The sequence below is a fragment of the Apodemus sylvaticus genome, chromosome 6 (genome assembly GCF_947179515.1).
Source record: "Apodemus sylvaticus chromosome 6, mApoSyl1.1, whole genome shotgun sequence".
Lineage (NCBI taxonomy): Eukaryota > Metazoa > Chordata > Mammalia > Rodentia > Muridae > Apodemus > Apodemus sylvaticus.
In genome coordinates this window covers 43,056,623-43,077,473 of record NC_067477.1, presented here as the reverse complement: position 1 = coordinate 43,077,473, position 20,851 = coordinate 43,056,623, and the positions used below count along the sequence as shown (strand labels likewise).

General features: G+C 40.7%; 2 protein-coding genes across 7 annotated transcripts in view; one reads left to right on the top strand and one right to left on the bottom strand.

The window, feature by feature from the left end:
- The window catches only part of Zfyve26 (zinc finger FYVE-type containing 26), a 61,652-nt gene extending 58,534 nt beyond the window's left edge, over positions 1-3,118 (bottom strand). The window contains exons 1-3 of the mRNA XM_052185574.1: positions 3,048-3,118; positions 2,294-2,589; positions 732-810 (exon numbers count right to left, since the gene is read on the bottom strand). Of these exons, the coding sequence (XP_052041534.1) occupies positions 732-810; positions 2,294-2,487 (273 nt within the window). The 5' untranslated portion in view covers positions 2,488-2,589; positions 3,048-3,118. The remainder of the gene's footprint in view (positions 1-731; positions 811-2,293; positions 2,590-3,047) is intronic.
- A 1,052-nt stretch (positions 3,119-4,170) lies between these two features.
- Positions 4,171-20,851, top strand: part of Rad51b (RAD51 paralog B) — a 515,280-nt gene continuing 498,599 nt past the window's right edge. The window contains exons 1-4 of one of the 6 annotated variants that reach the window (XM_052185570.1): positions 4,171-4,208; positions 7,337-7,442; positions 9,259-9,372; positions 12,031-12,147. In XM_052185570.1, the coding sequence (XP_052041530.1) occupies positions 7,359-7,442; positions 9,259-9,372; positions 12,031-12,147 (315 nt within the window). In that variant the 5' untranslated portion in view covers positions 4,171-4,208; positions 7,337-7,358. Of the gene's footprint in view, positions 4,260-4,305; positions 4,506-7,336; positions 7,443-9,258; positions 9,373-12,030; positions 12,148-20,851 lie in introns of those variants that run through there. The other 5 variants (XM_052185569.1, XM_052185573.1, XM_052185568.1 and 2 more) reach the window with 5 other exon arrangements.

Below are 20,851 nucleotides of genomic sequence, written 5' to 3'. Positions count from 1 at the left end.
AAGCAATAAATACAAGAAAAATTACGCAAAATGATTAATACTTAAAAATTGATTTATTTTATTTATTTTTTTTTTTTTTTGAGACAAGGTTTCTCTGTGTAGCCTTGGCTAGCTTTGGCTGTCATGGAACCTTCTCTGTATACCAAAAAATATAGAGATCCTCCTCTCTCTGCTTCCTAAGTCCTGGGATTAAAGGTGTGCACTACTACCACCCAGCAAAAATTAAATTTCTTACTTTGAAGTCCATATAGGCTAAAATAATTATGAAGTAGAAAGTGGACAGGGGTAGAGGAGGATCAGATCTTGGTTTCATCTCTAGCTTTCCCAAAGTCATTTCTCTTGAGTCAAATGTTCTTTGTTTATACACAGGTGTATACAAACACACACACACACACACACTTTTTTTTTGAGACACAGTCTCGTCATGCTGCCCAGGCTAAGTGATTTTCTTTGTCAGCTTCCTGAGTAGCTGGGATTGCAGGCCTGTGCTACCATGTCCCAGCATCCTGGCAGAGCCACTGAGCTCCACAAAGTTCTCTTCAAGAAAAGGACTCCTAGAGGTATTTAACAGAGTAGCACCACTTCTAATGATGTCATATAACAAGGCACCAGGGCGACAACCAACCATCAAATAAAGGAAGTAACACAGAAGGAAGATTTCCGAGCTCCTAAGAAGACCAGTTCTTCTCAGTCCTGGTCTTAGGGAAAAATTTAAATGTAAACCCACGTACCTTTTCTGGGGCCAACCATTTTTCTAATACAAGAAGCCAGAGCCAAGCTAATCTTTGAGGGTTGATGTCTGGCCCACATCTAAAAAAAGAAAGAAAGATTTAGTAAAGTAGGAGTTTCAGTCCACCCTTTCTGCTTTGTGATTCATGATTTGTAGTTCAGTTTTCAGTCAGTCCACTTCAGATCTAAACACATAAGTCCTAGTGATAAATTCTCAATTGTAAGTACCAGGTCAGCCAAACAGAACCATAGAACATCCAGCTTGCATTAATGCCTGCACCTTATCTAACTATATTCTAGCTTCCCAGCTGTAGTGTTGTTATGCTGGCTGGTCTGGAATTCCCCGGCTCAGACGATCTTCCTCTGCTTCAGCCTCCAGAGTGTCTGTCTGCAGCTGCAGACATAGCCTCCCCACACCTGACTTAGTTTTATTTTTAAGTATACTTTTATAGGGAAAAATCACAGTAATGAATGCTATCTAAAACACAGAGACAGACACACAGACACACCAAACACACAAAGATAGACAGACAGACACACACAGAGACATACACACAGACATATACAAAGACATACAGACACACACACACACACACACACACACACACACACACACACACGTGCACGCACTGTTCTTCACTGTTTTGTTCACTGTTTTGAGTCAGGGTTTCATACTGCAGTCCAGGCTGGCCCTGAACTCATGGTATTGCTCCTGCCTCAGTTGGGATGCATGGGTTAAATTACCACTATACTCAGCTCCTCAGTATATGTTTGAACATAGAAAATGAATCAAATAAAAAAGAATAAAGGGAGTTCATAGAAATTCACTTGTAACTATATAGTTATAGGAATTCATAAGCCTTACTTTAAGTTAGTAGTTTGGGTAGAACTAGCACAGAACTCAGATTTAAGTGGGGGAAAATAACAAGAGTCATTTGTTTCTCTGGTCTTTATGTGCTAATCCATTCCTTCTACAGGATTATAACAGAACAGTTAAAGTGAGAGAAAGAACATGGGATTATTCTGGCTCCTATGCACTAGTTAATAACACTGCTAAGAACTTAATTTAAGCTGGGCGGTGGTGGTGCACACCTTTAGTCCCAGCACTTGGGAGGCAGAGGCAGGTAGATTTCTGAGTTCGAGGCCAGCCTGGTCTACAGAGTGAGTTCCAGGATAGCCAGGGCTTAAGTTAATGAACTTTCAATTCTTTGTTTGAGCAACACCATCATCAATCTTATAAGCAAGAGGAGTGAACAGCGTTTGTCTTTTGGAGACGAAATGCAGTTAAACCATCTTCCTCGGATAACAAATATATGATAATCAGGATCCATTTGGTAGCCTGACTTAAACTCAGCTGCAAAGTGTAATTCAAGGCTATTGGAGTACAACAAATGTAAAATACATTACACAGATACAACATACGCCTGCTAGCTTTTTAAGATAGTAGCTGATTGGGGGCAAAAAGACCAGAATACAAATACTGAATAATTTGAATAATAATACTGAATAATACAAATAAATTATCTTCCTTTCTGAGATCTTGGTAGGAGCAGGGGTCGCTTACCTTAGCAGAATGGGACACTGCACCAGGGCCTGTAGTATGTCCTCCACCTTTTGGGGGATTTCTCCTTGTCCCCTGTGTAGTTGAGGTACACATGCTTGTGCCAACTCCCAGTCTCCCCTCCGCAGGCACTCACAGAAGAATTCAAAAAGCTGCTCCTCTGTAGCGGTTTCCTCTTTTCCAAATGGGTAACTCATTTTCCCAGCACAGAGTGCAGGTAGATAGAAAATAGAGGCGTTACGAGGAATACATTCTCAATTTTCTCATCCGTGGAGTACCCCCTAGAAACACCAGACGAACTGGGAAGAAACGAAACTTTAGATAAACCACCAGCTACTGGCCCGAAAGGAAACAGCAGAACTTACTTTTCTAATGATTGTTTTGGGTTTAATTTGACCTGTTACTATCCTTTTTTTGAGAACCCTCTTTCTCTAAGGGGTGGATCCTATCTGCTAACGCAGACCCCACAGATAATAATCTTAATATTTGTGTTAGCCTGGGGCGCAGACACGTTAATTTACTTCCGCATTTCCACCGGAACATTTTTGTTAGTCAGACTACAAATCTCGAGGTGGGTGGATGCCTTAGTAATGATGAAAACTCCCTTGGTTAGAGCCTTCTGTTAAGACAGAGGGCTAAAGATCAGGGGACCAATCTGGGACTGAACTGTAGAGCCGGGAGGCTGGGGGACAGGGATGCTCCCCCTAGCGGGGTCGTGGGCAGCACCCGCGCAATCTTCCCTGCGTCTTACACTCACCTGCTCCTGGAGTCGAATGCATTTTCGCGTCCACAGCAGCCATGTTTGATCCCAGTCAGGTGACAGGTCCCATAGCGAAGAGTGGTGGAAGAGGCGGCGATGACGAAAGAGAGCGCCACTCTTATTGGCTCAGGAGAAGCAAGATGCAAATCAAAGGCCATGTTTGTTTGAGTCACGTGATACCACCTGATTGCTAGGGTGAGGCTAAGGAAGTTAGATCCGCTCGCTAGCTGCAGGGCTGAGGACCCTCCCTAATTATGATTGCTTCTTTTTGCAACACCTTCAGTTATTCATGTCGGGGTAGCTGGGGACAGAAATATCGATGTTCCACATCCCCCAACCCGCCACTCTGGTTTTTTTTTTTTTTTTGATGACAACATTTTCTCAGTGCCAGACAGATGCTGGGTTAGTCAGAGGAGTCCTGGATCTTCCTATCTTCCTATCTTCCTGCATCATTATTCTATCATTCATATATATATATGTATATATATATATATACACGCACACACACACAATCGTGTATATATCATATAATTATATATCCATCAGAAGACTGACGTCGGTACAGAGGAGTTGCAAACGAAAACAAAGAGTGAGCAAAGGCTTTTCACAAATCATGTACTCAAATCAGTTCTTAAGTTTATTAGTTTTTCTTAACCCAGCTGCTTTAATACTAAACCTACTTGACGTCCTTTATTTTTTCAACTAAACTCAGTGTTTTTTTTTTCCCAATGTATATTTTAGTTTGAGACTCTTTAGTTAGTATTACCTGGACATTTTCACCATCTAAGTGTGTTGAAAAGTGCAAAGAAGCTCTCATCCCCAAACAGGAATAGGCAGATTGCCCACCCTTTCTCCAACCCCTCAGCCCCTCAAAAGAACCTTCTCTGGCCCAGGAAATAACTTTAAAATGCGATTCACTGAGGAAAAGAATTTCCAGTCAAGGTTTTCCTTGCTTCACATTCGTCTTGAAAGGTTCCGCCTCTCGATTTAGACAATCACTACAAAGAAGAAATTTAATTCGAGTAGCTTCGAGACTGAACTACAATTCCCAAAATTCAGCGGGGCTAACCCGAGATTTTTTTCCTGCTTCTGATTGGATAAGTCTTCAGAGTACCAACCAACCAGCGCCTCAGATATTGCTGCTTGCACTTTTCGCGGGTAATTGTGTGAGGGTGGGGGAAACTTTGAAAGTTCCGTGCTGCTGACCGGGTACTGGAGTTTTATGAGGGGGGTAGTTGTGGGGAAGAGGGTGTGCGCAATATCTTGTGCTCGCTCTCGGAGATTGTGGGTGTTGATACCGGGCTCGCGGAGAGTCCTGCGTATTGGGCACGTACTCTGCTTGTAACAGGGCTCGTCCCTCTGTAACCCGGACGGGGTCCTGGGGCTTCCGACTTCCTCTAGGGAGGCGAGTGATGCTTGGAAGGTGCCCTGTTTTATCCGGACGTTCTGCGTCAGGTTTTCTAAGTCTTGATACTTCTCCCTCCGCTTCTGGGCAAATTAGGGATCTGGGCAAGTTTAGGGACTGTCAAACTTGTGTTAAGAGCGCGGAATCCGGAGTCAGATCTCTGGATTCGAATGCTGGCTCTATCCCTTGGCTAGTTCGTGTGCTTACTAAAAACATCCGAAACATTTAAAACTAGTGTCTGTCGCATAATAAGGGCCGATAAATAAGTTAACTCCCCAGCTCCCACAAAATATCTGGTTTTTGTTGCTTCACTATTTTTATTGAGCGCCTAACTGAAGTTCAGTCTGAGATGCAGTCTCCTCTGTCTCCAAGACCCACAACTCTCTCACATCAGGAAGAAAGAAAAGCATACGCTATAATAACGCACAGATCAGATTAAGGAAGAAATAAGTGCAAAATGTGGAAATAGCACTGGAGAGGAAGTGACTGATTGGCGAAGAGTTTGTGTGGGGAGGTATATGTGTTTGAGTAACCTAACCTAACGTTGTGGACGGTCGCGTTAGAAGAATCACATGTCTATAATGAGTGCCTTCCTTGAGCATTATGCACCAGCTCTGGAGTAGAAGTTAGAATCACCCTTGTTTTCCACATGAGAACAACTTTGCCAGGAAGACAAATATGATCGTGCCTTGTAATATTATGTTTGAGTAAGAGCTAAGGAAGGGATGCCCTTTTTCAGGTTGAAAAAAATATGATTGATCATAAAAGTTTGGAAGTTGTCATATGATGGTCCCATGAAGCATTTTAAGCCATGAAACTGACTTTTAAGAGAACTACTTCCAGTAGGATTGTGACATGCAACCTAATTTTTTTTAGGGCAGTTCTAGACTTCTCCCTATTTCAGCAGTATATATACATAGCAATTACAGTACTTGTTATATAGATGTAGTTACTTGAATATGTGTCTCTTTATTCTTCAACTGTAAGTAAACAAAGGGGAGGACATAAGCTCAGCATAGCATGTGTGTAAAAATATTGGTGGAAGAAACAAATGAATGGAGAATATTATATTTGGAGAGTTATATTTTATTTGGGAGAGTAGGGACATAACTTGAAACCATAAGCAGAAGTGAGGGCAAGTGGTGAGAGTGGTACTGTTAAATCAGAGTGGTTATTGCTAAGGTCTTTGTAATTTCGGGTCGTAGGTGTTTTTTGTTTTTGTTGTTTGGGGGCCTGAACTTATTCATTAAATGTTACTGCATTTGGGGTTGTAGGTGCTTTTTATTTTTGTTGTTTGAGGGCCTGAACTTATTAATTAAATGTTATTGCCTAGACCTACCTTATCTGAGAAGCAGTAGGCAACAGAATAGCATATAAATGCTGGTAAACTTTCTCTTAAGGAAACAAATCATTCTTACAAAATTCCAATTGAAAGAAATAAAGGGAATGCATTTTGGTTTTGTGGAGAGAGAGAAGAGTAGAAGATGGGGGAGGAATAGAGAGGAGGGGTATTTAATATAATTCAGATAATTTAAGTGTTAAGTAGATGTGGGCTGTAGTATTGGTAGTAGGAATCTTAATTCTTGTGTAGAGTTTTGTTCTTTTGTGTATTGCTATAGATTATTATTGCTTTATTCCATGGAGTAATGAGTTTCTACTGTTTCTGGAGGATATGTTGCCATTCCAATGAGATGCACAGCCTCTTGTGTGCATGCATTCTTACAGAGATTACCACAGTTCTAACTCCCTGAAGACAAGTACTCATTAGCTATCTAAGCTATAAGAAGAGCAGAATTTAATTCTATATGGGACAGTCAGCACCTAGTATAATAGAGGATTTTATTGCTAACATTTGATTGAGATTTGTTCTGACTCTTTAGAAAAAGCAAGGGTGAAATAAGATTTGTGGTCCTACAGTAGTAATGGGTAAGAGGATAGGTCTCAGAGGCAAACTGCCTGGTGAAACTCTAAACTGCTATTTATTTATTTATGCATTTATGTATTTATTTTTTGATGACAGAGATAGGTGACATTTACACGTTAGCTTTCTCATACATAAAAAAAGACAATTCTACTTTTATTATAATCTGTCAAGAATATTAAATATAAAGTTTTGGAGCATAGTTGACATTTAACAGATTTCGGTTCATTCTTGTTACAGTTCATTGTGGAGTTGCCACTTGGAAATGCATCTTAAAGATTTCATAACCAAACGACATTTGTTAATAACACTATGTCTTAAGATGTTATACGTGATGGCTAGTTGTGGTAATCGACTCAACACTTGACACTCAGGTGAAAAGGGAGTTTCAGTTGACGGATTGTCTCCATCAGATGGGCCTGTGTGCATATCGTGGGGACATTTTCTTGACTGCTAGTTAATGGAAGAGGGCTTGGCTCGCGTTTTGTGGGCGGTCCTTCTCCTGAGCCCGGGTGCCTGGTGCGCTAGCAGGGGAAGCCTACAGTAAGCAGCACTCCTTTGTGGTCTCAGCTTCCATGTCTGCTTTAAACTCTTGCCTTTCATTCCCGCCTTGGCTTTCCTTGACAAAGGAATATAATCTGTAAGCCAAATAAACCTTTTCTTCTCAACTTGCTTTTGGTCAGTATTTTATCATGGCAACAAAAGGCAAACTAGCCTACTATGTAAATGTGGAGTCCTATAAAGTCAAATAATATCAAAAAGAATTGCATGGCATGCAATTTTTTGAGGTTGCTTTCTTTCTCAGTGCACATGGCTGATAACAAGTGTCTTTCCTACATTTTTATTAGCATTTTTCCATGTTTTGTTTCATACATAGAGAAGTTTGAAGCTCTTTATTTTATAGGGTGTTTTGTATAATCTGTCCACTATAATTTTTATCATTTTCTTTTGTTTTTCAAGATTCTTTAGGAGACCTGGAAATATGAGCAACAAGAAACTAAGACGAGTGGGTTTATCTCCAGAGCTGTGTGACCGTTTAAGCAGATATCAGATTGTTAACTGTCAGGTAACATTCATGTACTTTTACTTAAATTTTATGTACAAATTAATTTAACTATAATTAATAACAGCTAAACTTGGGTTATAAAGATTTAGTGTTGTAGGGGATGGGGACATGATGGCATCAGTAAAGTCCTTGCCTTGTAAACATGAGGACTTGAGCTTGGATGCCAGCACTGTCATAGAAAGCCAGGCCTGGCGGTGCACACCTGAACTCCCAGCTCCAGGGAAGAAGAGAAGTGTACATGCTAGGTAGCCAGTCTAGTGAAATTGTGATCTCCAAGTTTGCTTCAGACCACGGAGATCATTTGAAGGGGCTACCCAATATTGACTTCTCACCTCCACAGACAGAAAATAAAAGCTTAGGTGTATGGGAGTAGATTAAACGGTGGTGCTTTCCATACATGGTTTAGGTTGCATTTTAGCTGGAATTTTATTTACCAAATGAAGCCCAATATTTATATTTTAGGATGTGAATGTTATCCAAAGCATAAGGAAGAATACCTCTTCCATCTTTGGGGTTCCTGAGAAGTTTAATTCACATAAAAATTACTTCCATCATTACTTGAGAAATATGACTTAACTGAGATTACAGCATGGATGTGTGAGATTAGTAGTCAGTGTTTGCTGTTCTGATTTACTCATTCTGAGGACTGAACCCTAGGCCCGGGTACTTTGCAACCCAGTTAAAATCTCAGCCTGGTAGTACTTTTAGGTTTGGTTTCATAAATGTATACAACAGAAGTTGCTTCTTTTCCTTTCCTTTTTCTTTCTTTCTTCCCCCCCCACATGTTACATCTTTAAGTATAGTAGTGAAGAAAATCCCCCTTGATAGGGAAAATAGGACTATAGCTGTATTTTAGAATGTCTGTCTTTTTTTAAAAAAAATTATTTATTATATGTAAGCACACTGTAGTTATCTTCAGACACTTCAGAAGAGGGAATCTGATCCCATTACAGATGGCTGTAAGCCTCCATGTGGTTGCTGGGAATTGAACTCAAGACCTCTGGAAGAGCAGTCAGTGATCTTAACCACCGAGCCATCTCACCAGCCCCAATTTCTGTCTTTAATAAACATATTTTTCACAACCTATACTTTTTGGGGATTGATTTTTTAAGGATACTTTTGTTTCTTTTGTTAATACATTTAAAAATCATGTTTATATTTTAAATAGTTTTAAGGGTATGAAGCATTCTCTCAGTTGTCACATACTTTGAGTTAACTTTTAGCTTAGAAAACAAATACTTTTTATGTTTTTGGTTTTTTGAGACAGGGTTTCTCTGTGTAGCTCTGTCTGTCCTGGAGCTTGCTCTGTAGACCATGCTGGCCTCGGACTCAGAGAGCCACCTGCCTCTGCCTCTGAGTGCTGGCAGTAATGCTGTGTACTATCACCACCCAGTCTCAGATACCTTTTGACCTGATTCTTTCTGGGCATACATTTGGACCTAAACTCAAGTGCTGTATTCATAAAAACTTGGACTGGGGTGCTATTCGTGATGGTGCTGGGGGCATCTCCCAGACACTGATACATGCCGTCTGGAGACTGTGTAATAGATAAGACTGTGCCTCACGTCTCTGAGTTCAGGAGCACGTCAGTGTGAAGAAGCTCCATTGTAGGATGTAAGAGAGGCGTACATATATCTGCAGTGAATACATCTAACTTCTGCTTGGAGATAAACAGTAACAACTGAAAGTTTTTTGTTTTATATTTGCTTTTCTTTTATATTAAAAAAGCCCATGATGAACATTTCTTTTTAATTCTTATATCTTTGTTTCACACGCATGTTAAACTATTTCTCTTTACCTTTTTTGGTCTTTTTAGGACTTTTTACGTCTTTCCCCCCTAGAACTTATGAAAGTGACTGGCCTGAGTTATAGAGGTGTCCATGAGCTTCTGCACACAGTAAGCAGGGCCTGTGCCCCACAGATGCAAACGGTGCGTGTAACTTAACAGTAAGGGGTGTTATTTACATTGGGGGCCAGGATAGCTCCCTCATGAGAGGGATGCTTTATCTAAAATGTGTAGGATGCATTGGGGAGACAGGAAAACACGTTGGGCATAGATAGAGGGGGAGCAGGGGAGTGTCCACCATTGGGATGGCAAGTGCAAAGACTCCGTGAGAAGGGTGCTTGTTCATCGAATGGCATAGGCGGAGCACAGCAAAGAAGCAGCCAGCTGGAGAGGAGAGAAGCTGGAGGCAGCATGGGGTCCTGCAAACAAGCTAAGCATTCCAGAAATTATTCCAAAAGTAGTAAATCATAAAAGGATACAAGCGGTGTATTTGAAGAGGATAGGTCTTGAATGCACATTGAAAATCCTCAAAAAGTATTTTTGTTACTGATTTTTGGGCAGATGGTGGTTGTACCAGATTGTTTATGTGGTGATGGAGCAGAGGCTGGAGTACTAATTGCTATGAAAGCAGTTTTGGGAGGGAGAATCTCTAGGAAATAGGCTTAGTCTCATGGATAAGATACTCCATATGAAAGGGTAAAACCTAAAAGAAAGAAAAGAGAGAAGCAGAGCGACAGTCCCTGGCCCCTTCCGGCTTATTCCTCCAGTCTAACACCATCTCGCCTCTTCCTGGCTGCCGCCAGTCATGACAGCTGGCGTTTAGTACAATCAAAGATGAACTGTGTGCATGCCATGCAGACTCTTTGTATATCTGACTGTCTAATGGCAGAAATGGAGATGTTGGGGTAGATGTGTCAGGTGGCTCTATAGGTCACAAAGGATCCACAATTTGAACTGTTGCCTTGTGCATGAAGGAGCCGTTGTAGATGACGGCTTAGTACAGAGAGGTAACAGGTCCAGGTGCTTCACTGCGGCCATGTGAAGAGCCTGGAGGCTTCTTGGACTTCTTGTCACATACATTTCAGCTTCTAGCAACTCTAGATGATTATAGAGCCACTGGACTTGATTCTCACTGGCAAAGCTCCCATTTTCCTCAGATCACATTCTCAGTTGCTAGTTTGGGTAGCATGCGTTCACTGTTCACTCCTTTGTTCTGTTGTGTGCTGAGAGTGTGCTTAGGTTCACTCACTTTCGAATTTGTCATGTTAAGAACCCTTCAGATTTGCTCTGCTGCATTTGTGAGTACTGTTTTCATCTCCACCTCAGTACGCTCCCCACACTACCATTATTATTCTTCGGAATGGTTGGACTAGCTCCTGGCCGGTGTCTTACTTTGCAGTATTAGCCATCTTCAAGCTATTCTTCTAAGCCAGTGGTCCTCAACCTTCCTAATGTCGCAACCCTTGAATACGGTTCCTCATGTTGTAGTGACCCCCGACCACAAAATTAGCTTCATTGCTACATTATAATTGTACTTTTGCTACTGTTATGAATCATAATGTAAATATCTGTTTTTTTGATAGCCTTTTGGGGGTTGTTCTCAACACAGGTTGAGTACTGCTATGCTAAGGCAATCTTAGTATCTTCTCAAAATAATAATTTGTGCTGTTGGGAAGATAGCTCAGCAGGTAAGGGCACTGGCTTCTCTTCCAGAGGACCCTGGTTCAATTCTTACCACCCACACCATAACCATAGTCCCAGGGGATCCAGTGCCGCCTTCTGGCCTCTTCAGTCAACAGTCATGCATGTGGTACACAGATATACATGCAGGCACAACACCCATACACATAAAACAGTATTGTGATAATTTGTCGTATTTCCCACAAATGAGTGTATCTGAAGAAGAGAAAGTTGTTGCCTCATAGTCTGGCTCAGACCCAGCTGCACCCTCTGCAGAGTACCTAGGGGAACATCCCTTCCTGGCCTCTTCCAGTTGCTGAAGAAGGTTGGCATTCCCTGACCTGTGGCCATTCTCACTTTCTGCTCCATCCTCCCATCCCATTTTCCTCCAGCCTCCTTTGCCTGTGTCTTAGATGTATACTTTCGCTAGCATTCGTGGTCCACACACATAATCCAGGATCATCTCCTCATCCCAAGGTCTTTAAGTTAGTCACACCTGCTACCCCTTCTTCACACAGGCTCCGGCGATTTGCTGTGGATATCTTCTAGGGATCATATGTCACCTCTCTCCAGCCTCTTTCAAGCCGTGCTTCACAAATCACCCTAAGTTTGAAATGATCACATGATCATGTTACCTCCGTCCTAGAACTCCTGGTGTGAGGCCCCTGCTTGCTTTTCCAGCCCTGTCACTGCCACACTGCTGTCATGGTCTGACTTTCAGCCATCCTGAGCAAACTGTGTTTAATTATTCATTGTTTGCAGTTTCCCTTAGCTTCTGCTGCTTTCCCGCTTCTCTGTCTTTCTGTGCACATCCTCACCTCTTTGGCAGGACTGTCCACATTCCTTTTCCTTATCTAACAGTGGATTCAGAGTTTTCCACAGATATCTGACGCTTCAGTGAAGCCCTCTAGAAAAACCAGATCTGGGTCAGGTGTAGTCTGTAAGTCTCATCTCTTGTTTACATTGTAGGTATTCTAACCCCATTGTCACTGGCACTGGGTTAATACTTACTGTTTGGATGAATAACAGAGGAAGGAAGGGTAGCTTGTGGTTACACATTTGGTTTGTGGTTTAGATTGATTAGTAGCTGAAAGAGATGTGATGCTTTTCTCTCTCGTACAGGCTTATGAGTTAAAGACACGAAGGCTTGCACATCTCTCACCAGCATTCCTATCTACTACCCTTTGTGCTTTGGATGAAGCTCTGCACGGTGGTGTGCCTTGTGGATCTCTCACAGAGGTAAAGGAAACCCATATCCTTTTCTATAAGTCAGAGCCAGGAGGAATGTTTAATTAAAAAAAAAAATCATAAAGTACCTCACAAAAACTACTGTGAATTAAGTCCAGGTACTTTGCTGGCCTAGTCCTGCCAGGATCACTGTAGTTGCTTTATAAATGGAGGTATTAAATAAATCCTTGCTGGCTGACTAGATGTGTCTGAGCTAGCTTTTGTTTCTTTGAGATGCTTTAGAGAATGATGAGTATTGGGTCTGAGGAGGTGGCTGGGGGGCAGAGCCCTTATGCTCACCCCACAGTCATGAGGAGCTGGGTCTGGCTCTCCAGCACCCGTGTAGAAGCCAGGTGCAGTGCTATATATCTGTAATGCCAGTGTGGTAGAAAGGAGCCGAGTCTGGCTTAAAGCGTGAGGTCACCGCTGTAGAGAATAGCATTAAGTGTTGATCTCAGGCCCCACCCTGCGCACGCGTGCACACACACTCATGCACACACATGCATGAATACACACACATGCTTATACCACATGCAATGGTGAATATTATGAAACAGTATTAGAAAACAATTAAGTGGATTATAAAAAGAATCTCTACTTTGTAGATTTCTAGTGTGATTCCATTCTGACAATATTTGAACAAGTAATATATTAAACTATAGCGAGTTAGTTTTGTTTCCTGCTATTGATAGCATTTGATCCTAGGAAGAGATAACTTACTGTACTATTTTATGCTGCTGTACAGTGAGCTATCCTCAAGCTAAGCGGCTTAAAGTAATAATAAACATTGACTTCTCAGGGTCTTTGGGAGTGTCTGAGTTTAGTCAGGTTGGCAATGTCTGCAGTCAGCTACAGTTCAAGACACCCAGAGAAGTTGACTCCTCGGAGGCTCACTCACTCAGTTGGTGGGCTGGGACTGTTTTCTGGTGTTTCTTCCCCAAGTGGGGTCTTCACAGTGTGCCTGTGTCTTCTCTTGATGTTCTCGTTCATTTCTCTCAATGGAAGTAGTGATGTCCTTGGAGATCACAACACTGCTTATGACATGCTCTCTTCATTGTAAGTGAGCCATGCCCTGTTCAGTGTCAGGGAAGGGAAAATTGGGTGGTGCCCTTTGAATGACGTTTCAAGATGAGGGCCCCTCAAGAGCACTATGGCTCTGTTCTTTGAAAGTTGCATTGGTGTGTATGGGTGTGGAGCCTTTAAGAACTTCTTGCCAGAAAAGTTTGGAAGCAAAGTTCTAAGAGCAGACGTGTTGTATGCTGGTGAGTGACTGTGAGTGTGTGCATGCCTGTGCATGCGTTCAAAGGCATTGTGAGGTACTGGGTATCGAACCCAGGGTTTCAAGCATTTTATGCAATGTCTGGGCCACTGAGTTATATTCCCAGTTCTTATAGTTCTCATAATCATAATTTAAATGATTTTTTCTTAAAGATAGGAATCCTGTTTTAGGCAATATTGTATTTCCTATATTCCTAGAGAAATTTGAAGACTGCTATGTCTAGTAGATGCCTATTAGATAAATAGTTAAGAATGGATAAGCTAATTGAAGGGCTGTTGTTGTCATGTATTGCCACCAGATGGTGCCAGAATTATACTTTACACAATCATTTTTTTTTAATTTATTTTATTTTATTTTTTTATTTACATTGCAAATGATTTCCCCTTTTCTGGGTCCCCACTCCCTGCAAGTCCCACAAGCCCTCTTCCGTCCCCCTATTCTTCCATCTACCCCTTCCCACTTCCCTGTTCTGGAATTCCCGTATACTCTTGCACTAAGTCTTTCCAGAACCAGGGGCCACTCCTCCATTCTTTTTGGACATCATTTAATTTGTGGATTATGACCTGGGTATTCAAAGTTTCTAGGCTAATATTTACTTATCAGTGAGTACATACCATGATTGATCTTTTGAGACTGGGTTACCTCACTTAGTATGATGTTCTCCAGCTCCATCCATTTGTCTAAGAATTTCATGAATTCATTGTTTCTAATGGCTGAATAGTAAGTACTCCATTGTGTAAATATTCCACATTTTTTGTATCCATTCCTCTGTTGAAGGACATCTAGGTTCTTTCCAGCTTCTGGCTACGACAAATAGGGCTGCTATGAACATAGTGGAGCATGTGTCCTTATTGCATGCTGAAGAATCCTCTGGATATATGCCCAGTAGTGGTATAACAGGGTCCTCAGGAAGTGACATGCCCAGTTTTCTGAGGAACTGCCAGACTGATTTCCAGAGTGGTTGCACCATCTTGCAATCCCACCAGCAGTGGAGGAGTGTTCCTCTTTCTCCACATCCTCGCCAACACCTGCTGTCTCCTGAGTTTTTGACCTTAGCCATTCTGACTGGTGTGAGGTGAAATCTCAGGGTTGTTTTGATTTGCATTTCCCTAATGATTAATGATGTTGAACATTTCTTAAGGTGTTTCTCAGCTCTCCGAAGTTGTTCATGTGAAAATTCTTTGTTTAGCTCTGTACCCCACTTTTTAATGGGGTTATTTGGATCTCTGGGTTCTACTTTCTTGAGTTCTTTGTATATATTAGATATTAGCCCTCTGTCGGATTTAGGGTTGGTGAAGATTCTTTCCCAGTCTGTTGGTTGACGTTTTGTCCTTTTGACGGTATCCTTTGTCTTACAGAAACTTTGTAGTTTTATGAGGTCCCATTTGTCAATTCCTGATCTCAGAGCATAAGCTATTGGTGTTCTATTCAGGAACTTTTCTCCTGTGCCCATGTCCTCCAGGGTCTTCCCCAGTTTTTTTTTCAATTAGTTTCAGTGTGTCAGGTTTTATGTGGAGGTCCTTGATCCATTTGGAGTTGAGCTTGGTACAAGGAGGTAAGAATGGATCGATGCGCATTCTTCTGCATGCTGACCTCCAATTGAACCAGCACCATTTGTTGAAAAGACTATCTTTTTTCCACTGGATGCTTTCAGCTCCTTTGTCGAAGATCAAGTGACCATAGGTGTGTGGGTTCATTTCTGGGTCTTCAATCCTATTCCATTGATCCGCTTGCCTGACATTGTACCAATACCATGCAGTTTTTATCACTATTGTTCTGTAGTAAAGTTTGGTCTGGAATACTGAATGCCCCTGAAGTTCTTTTACTGTTGAGAATAGTTTTAGCTATCCTGGGTTTTTTTGTTATTCCAGATGAATTTGAGAATTGCTCTTTCTAGCTCTATGAAGAACTGGGTTGGGATTTTGATGGGGATTGCATTGAATCTATAGATTGCCTTTGGCAAGATGGCCATTTTAACTATATTAATCCTGCCAATCCACAAGCATAAAAAATTTCTCCATTTTCTGAGATCTTCTTCGATTTCCTTCTTCAGAGATCTGAAGTTCTTGTCATATAGGTCTTTCACTTGTTTAGTTAGAGTCACCCCAAGATACTTTATGTTGTTTGTGGCTATTGTGAAGGGTGTCATTTCCCTAATTTCTTTCTCAGCCTGCTTATCCTTTGAGTATATAAAGGCTACTGATTTGCTTGAGTTGATTTTGTAGCCAGCCACTTTGCTGAAGTTGTTTATCAGCTGTAGGAGTTCTCTAATAGAGTTTTTTGGGACACTTAAGTAGACTATCATATCATCTGCAAATAGTGATACTTTGACTTCTTCCTTTCCAATTTGTATCCCTTTGACCTCCTTATGTTGTCTAATTGCTCTAGTTAGGACTTCAAGAACTATATTGAAAACCCTTTTGAGGGTTTAGTTATGATCCACCTGACTGGCTTATAATGCTGACTAGTAATAATTCTTTACGTTCTGCCCTTGCCAAGGTCATTTCTAGAATCTTTCGAGGGCTTTCAGTTACATGCAGGGAATACTTTAGCATAGCTGCAGCCTGATGTTTACCATTCTCTGTGTTTTTTTTCTACTTTATGGTTACATAAGAGACACGCAGTTCTTGTTTTGCTTATTTTTGAACTTTAAAAATCATATATTTGTGATTCAGTCATATCTCATGTCTCCTTTATTAATTGCTTTTCTGACAGTGTTATTTCTAAGATTTTTTTCATGTTATTTGAGGTTGCAAGAACGTAATTTTTATTGCTGTATTATATTTCACTTTGAAAATATGTCACAGTTTATTCCTTTTGTTATTAGTGGATATTTGGGTTGTTTCCCACTTGTTGCTAATATGAGTGAGTGCTGTGGATATTTTTGTAGATAGCTGCTGGATAGCACATGGATGCTTTTTCTCTGTGGCGGGAATTAGAGAACCATCTCCCAGCAGTTAAATTCAGTTCACTGCCTGTGCATGTAAATAAAGTTTTATGGCCAAGCTCATTTGTTTACATTTTGTGTGTGGTTGTCTTGTGACATGAGGGCAGAGTTTAATTAGCTGTGACAGAGACCATATGATATGCAAAGCCTGAAGAATTTTCTGGGTGGCCACTGCTTCCAGCATCTGCCCTGGTGTGGTTTGGTGGTTGCAGGGTATGCACGGGGTAGCCTCACACAACCAGGACTGATTGTTCTCCAGAGTGCTGTGCTGACTCATACTCCCACTAACCGTGCACAGAAATACTTCCTGGCTCACAGCTTCTTACCTTGGTATAATCAGACTTTGTCCATCCTTAGGGTGTTAATTTTATTTTTTTCTGAGTACTGAGGATCTTTTAGAGGTCATATGGATACCTTAAAAACAGCTTTATTTAGGCATGATTTAAATAACCTAGAATCCAAGCATTGTAAGTGAATGTGGTTTGAGTAAGCCTGTAGCTGTGCAGTCACCACTGCAGTTTCCCTGTAGTCACAAAGTCTTCTTCGCTGTCCCACTTGTAGTGAATCCTCACTCCCGTCCTGAGCCCAGGCAACTGATCCATTTTCATCCCCTCTAAATTTGCTTCTTGTAAGCACTTCACATAAATGAACTTAAGCAATTCATAGTCATTTCTGTTTAGTTCCAGTCACATGGCATTTTTGAGGTGACTAAAGGTTTAAGGACACAGTAATTTGTTCTTTTTTAATGATTAATATTCCACAGAACAGATATATCAGGCATATTTTGTTTACCATTCATTAGTTGATAGGTACTTTCCAGTTTTCATCGATTGTAAATAGCATAACACTGATAGGTATATGGCTTTTTGTTACTCTTTGGTAACTACTCACCTAGGAGTGACTGGAGAGACTGGATCATGTAATATACATGGCTCTTTAGGAATCTGCTAGACTGGTTTTCAAAGTGACATTAGCATTCTGCATCCTCTTTCCAATGCATGGTGGCTTTGTTGTTGTTGTTGACTTTTTTCCATATACTCTCACCAACACTTATCATTGTTTTTTGTTGTTGTTGTTTTTTGTGGTAGGTTTTGAACCTAGGCCTTCACTCTTGCTAAATACATATCAATGGCTGTGTATACCAATGGCTGTTTGTGTTTTATTTTAGCTCCTCTCGTGAATATGTGGGTTATTTTTCTGTGGTTTTTGTTTTGTATTTCTCTAGTGTATCTATCTGTCTTTCTGTCTGACTGACTCTTTCATTGCAGGGTCTGGTTGTATAGCTCAGGCTGACTTTGAATTTGTGATCCTCTTGCTCCAGCTCCTAAGTACTGTGATTCCAGCTCCTTTATTTTCTAAGAATTATTTTTTGATTTTAAATTTATTTTTATTTTATGTGTATTTGTTTGCATACATGTATATGTGTAGGTATATAGCATGCATGCCTGGTGCCTGCAGAGGCCAGAGGATGGATATAACAAGAGTTACAGAGAGTTGTGAGCTACCATGTGGGTCTGGGAACTGAACTCAGATCCTCTGCAATGCCTTTAACTGTTCAGTCATCTCTCCAGTTTTTACTTCTAATTCAACTGTTGACATAGTTGACTAGAATTATATTGGTGCCAGCGAGATGGCTCAGTGGGCAAAGGAGCTTGCCATCCGTGCCTAGTGTTCCGAGTGCGATCTCAGGAACTCGGACAGAGATGGATGAAGAGTTCCATCTCCAGAAAGTTTTCTCTGTACCTCCGCACATGTGTGGGGGCACACACCTCTCTCACATTGGGCATAGACACAATAGCAATACATAAATTAATTAAAATAATTACTATAGTGTGTGTGTGTGTGTGTGTGTGTGTGTGTGTGTGTGTGTGTGAGAGAGAGAGAGAGAGAGAGAGAGAGAGAGAATGAGAATGTATGTGTGTTTGTGTGTGTGTGTGTGTGTGTGTGTAGACCACACTGGCCTGGAACCCACAGAGATCAACCTGCCTCACTATCCTGAGTGCTGGCATTAAAGGCATATGCTACCATTCTTGGCTAACATATTCTTTAAGTTTTCAAATTTATTATCATAAAGTTATTAAATTTCCTTTGTATTAAATGTGATTTTATAAGTGGCTTTGTCTTTCTTCCCATTCTCAATTCTATTTATTTTGTCTTCTCTCTCACACTTTAAAAAAGATACTCAGAGATCTGAATATTTTGTTGTTGTTCTTGTTGGACTTCTAATTTCTTTGTCTTCTATTAATTTATTTGTATTATTTCTTATCTTCTACCAACTGCCTTTTCTGTAATTATTCTTAAACATTTACTATACTACTGTTCAGTTTTTCTTTGTTTGTCTTTTGGAGAATGCAGGGCCAGGAAGCTGCCCCACCCTGCCAGGCCAGATATCCTTCCGTGCACAGTGTTTTCGTCCTCATCCAGCCTTAAATGTCTCTTAGAACTTCTGCTGTGATTACATATTTGCCTTACGGGCTTAGTTGGAATTAAAAAAATTTAAATAATTTAAGTAAAATTATTTAAAAATTTTAGTTAGAGTGTTGTCTTGATTGCATTTTAGTCAGAGAATTTGGCATTGATGTTGAGGGTTTACAAAGTCCCTTGAGAAGATGTTTCTCTCAATTACTAGGGTTCCCCAGGTGATTAGATTATAGACATATGTCATCATGCCTGGCCACTGAACACTTTTTTTTTGTTTTTTGTTTTTTGTTTTTTTGGTTTTTTGGATTTGGTTTTTTCGAGATAGGGTTTCTCTGTATAGTAGCCCTGGCTGTCCTGGAACTCACTCTGTATACCAGGCTGGCCTTGAACTCAGAAATCCGCCTGCCTCTGCCTCCCAGAGTGCTGGGATTACAGGCATGCGCCACCACCGCCCGGCACTCTCAGCTTTTATAATTGTTCACATGTACTCTTGACAGAATAATTGTTCTCTAATCACTGGTTGCTCTGTATATGACCATTAAATTAAGCATGCTATTTATAAGTTATTTAAGAGGGCTGAAGAGATGGCCCAACAGGTAAGAGCATTGGCTGCTCTTCCTGAAGCTTTGGGTTCAATTCCCAGCACCTGCATGCTTCTGACAACCATCTTGAACACCATTTCCTTGGGATCCAGCGCCCTCTTCTGCCCTCCATGGGTACTGCACACACTTGGAGCTTAAACATGCAACATGCATTCAGGCAAAACACCCAAATACATAACAAATAAATAGTAATCAGCATTTTTAAATTCCTTAAACTCCTTATAGATCCCTCCCAACTTGATACATAATACCTATTCAAAGAGAGTTGTTCAGCCCATTTCATTTTGAGGTTGACAAATTTTAGGTAGGAAGCATGCTCAGCTGTGCCACAGTGCCTGGCTTCTTTATTGATGTTTAACACTGCTTAGCACTTATTTCCTCTCATGCTTTGGTTCCTGCTGCCTGTCCCACACACTCTCCCTTGATCTTGTAATTAACAAAGGTTTAGAAGGTTTTTTTTTTTTGTCTTTTAAAAGATTTTATTTTTTATTACTTTAAAAGTGTGTGCGTGTACATGTGCATTTTTGTGCAGGTAGAAAGATATGAACACATTAGTGCAGGTGCCCTAGAGGCTGGAGGTGCTGGATTCAGAAGAGCTGGAGTTATAGGAGATTATATGTGCCAGGAAATTGAGCTTGGGTCTTTTGCAAGAGCCTTATGTGCTCTTAACTGCTGAGCTTTCTAGCCCAGATTTAGAAGTTTTTAATGTTATTACAATTCCAGAGTATAGTAGTTCATTTTTAACATTTAATCATATATGTTTAATATTAATTTATGTAAATTTGTTTAAAAAGTATCAAAATAATGCACCTAAGAAATTTTATTGATGAACATTTAATGAGTCTTTTAGGAGCTTTTTTCCTTAAATGTTTTAAAAGTTATATATTTCTTAATTTTGTGTATCTTTAGACATCACTTAACGAATCACTCCAAAGCTTAATGGCTAAAACAGTATTTATTTTTTCATACAGATCCTTGGGTCTAGAATTTGAGAACAGTTTAATTGGATGTTTCTGGTTCAGATCTACTATGAAATTATAGTCAGAATATTGGCCTAGGCTGACATTGTCTGAAAAGTTAGTGGGACCTGAGGGAACTGCCACCTCCAACGTGGCTCACGTAGGTGGCTGGGAATTCTTTGGCACGTGAACCTCTCCAAATGAGTGTTAGAGTGATAGAGTGCCTTCATGCTGTGACAGCTGACTCCTCATATATATGTATGAGCCAAGGGAACAAGGTAGAATGGCGGTCTTAGAAGTTATGTGCCATCGCTTCTTATATATTCTGTTAGACACACAGACCAACCTGATGGATGGAGGGGGCCACAAAAGGCATGAATACAAAGGGTGACGATCACTGGGTCCATCTGAGAGACTGGCTATCCACTAGTGTGCATACAAATGTATATATGCACTTATATGTGCATATAATAAAAAACTCCTCAGTTTATCAAGGTGCTAGGTTTGT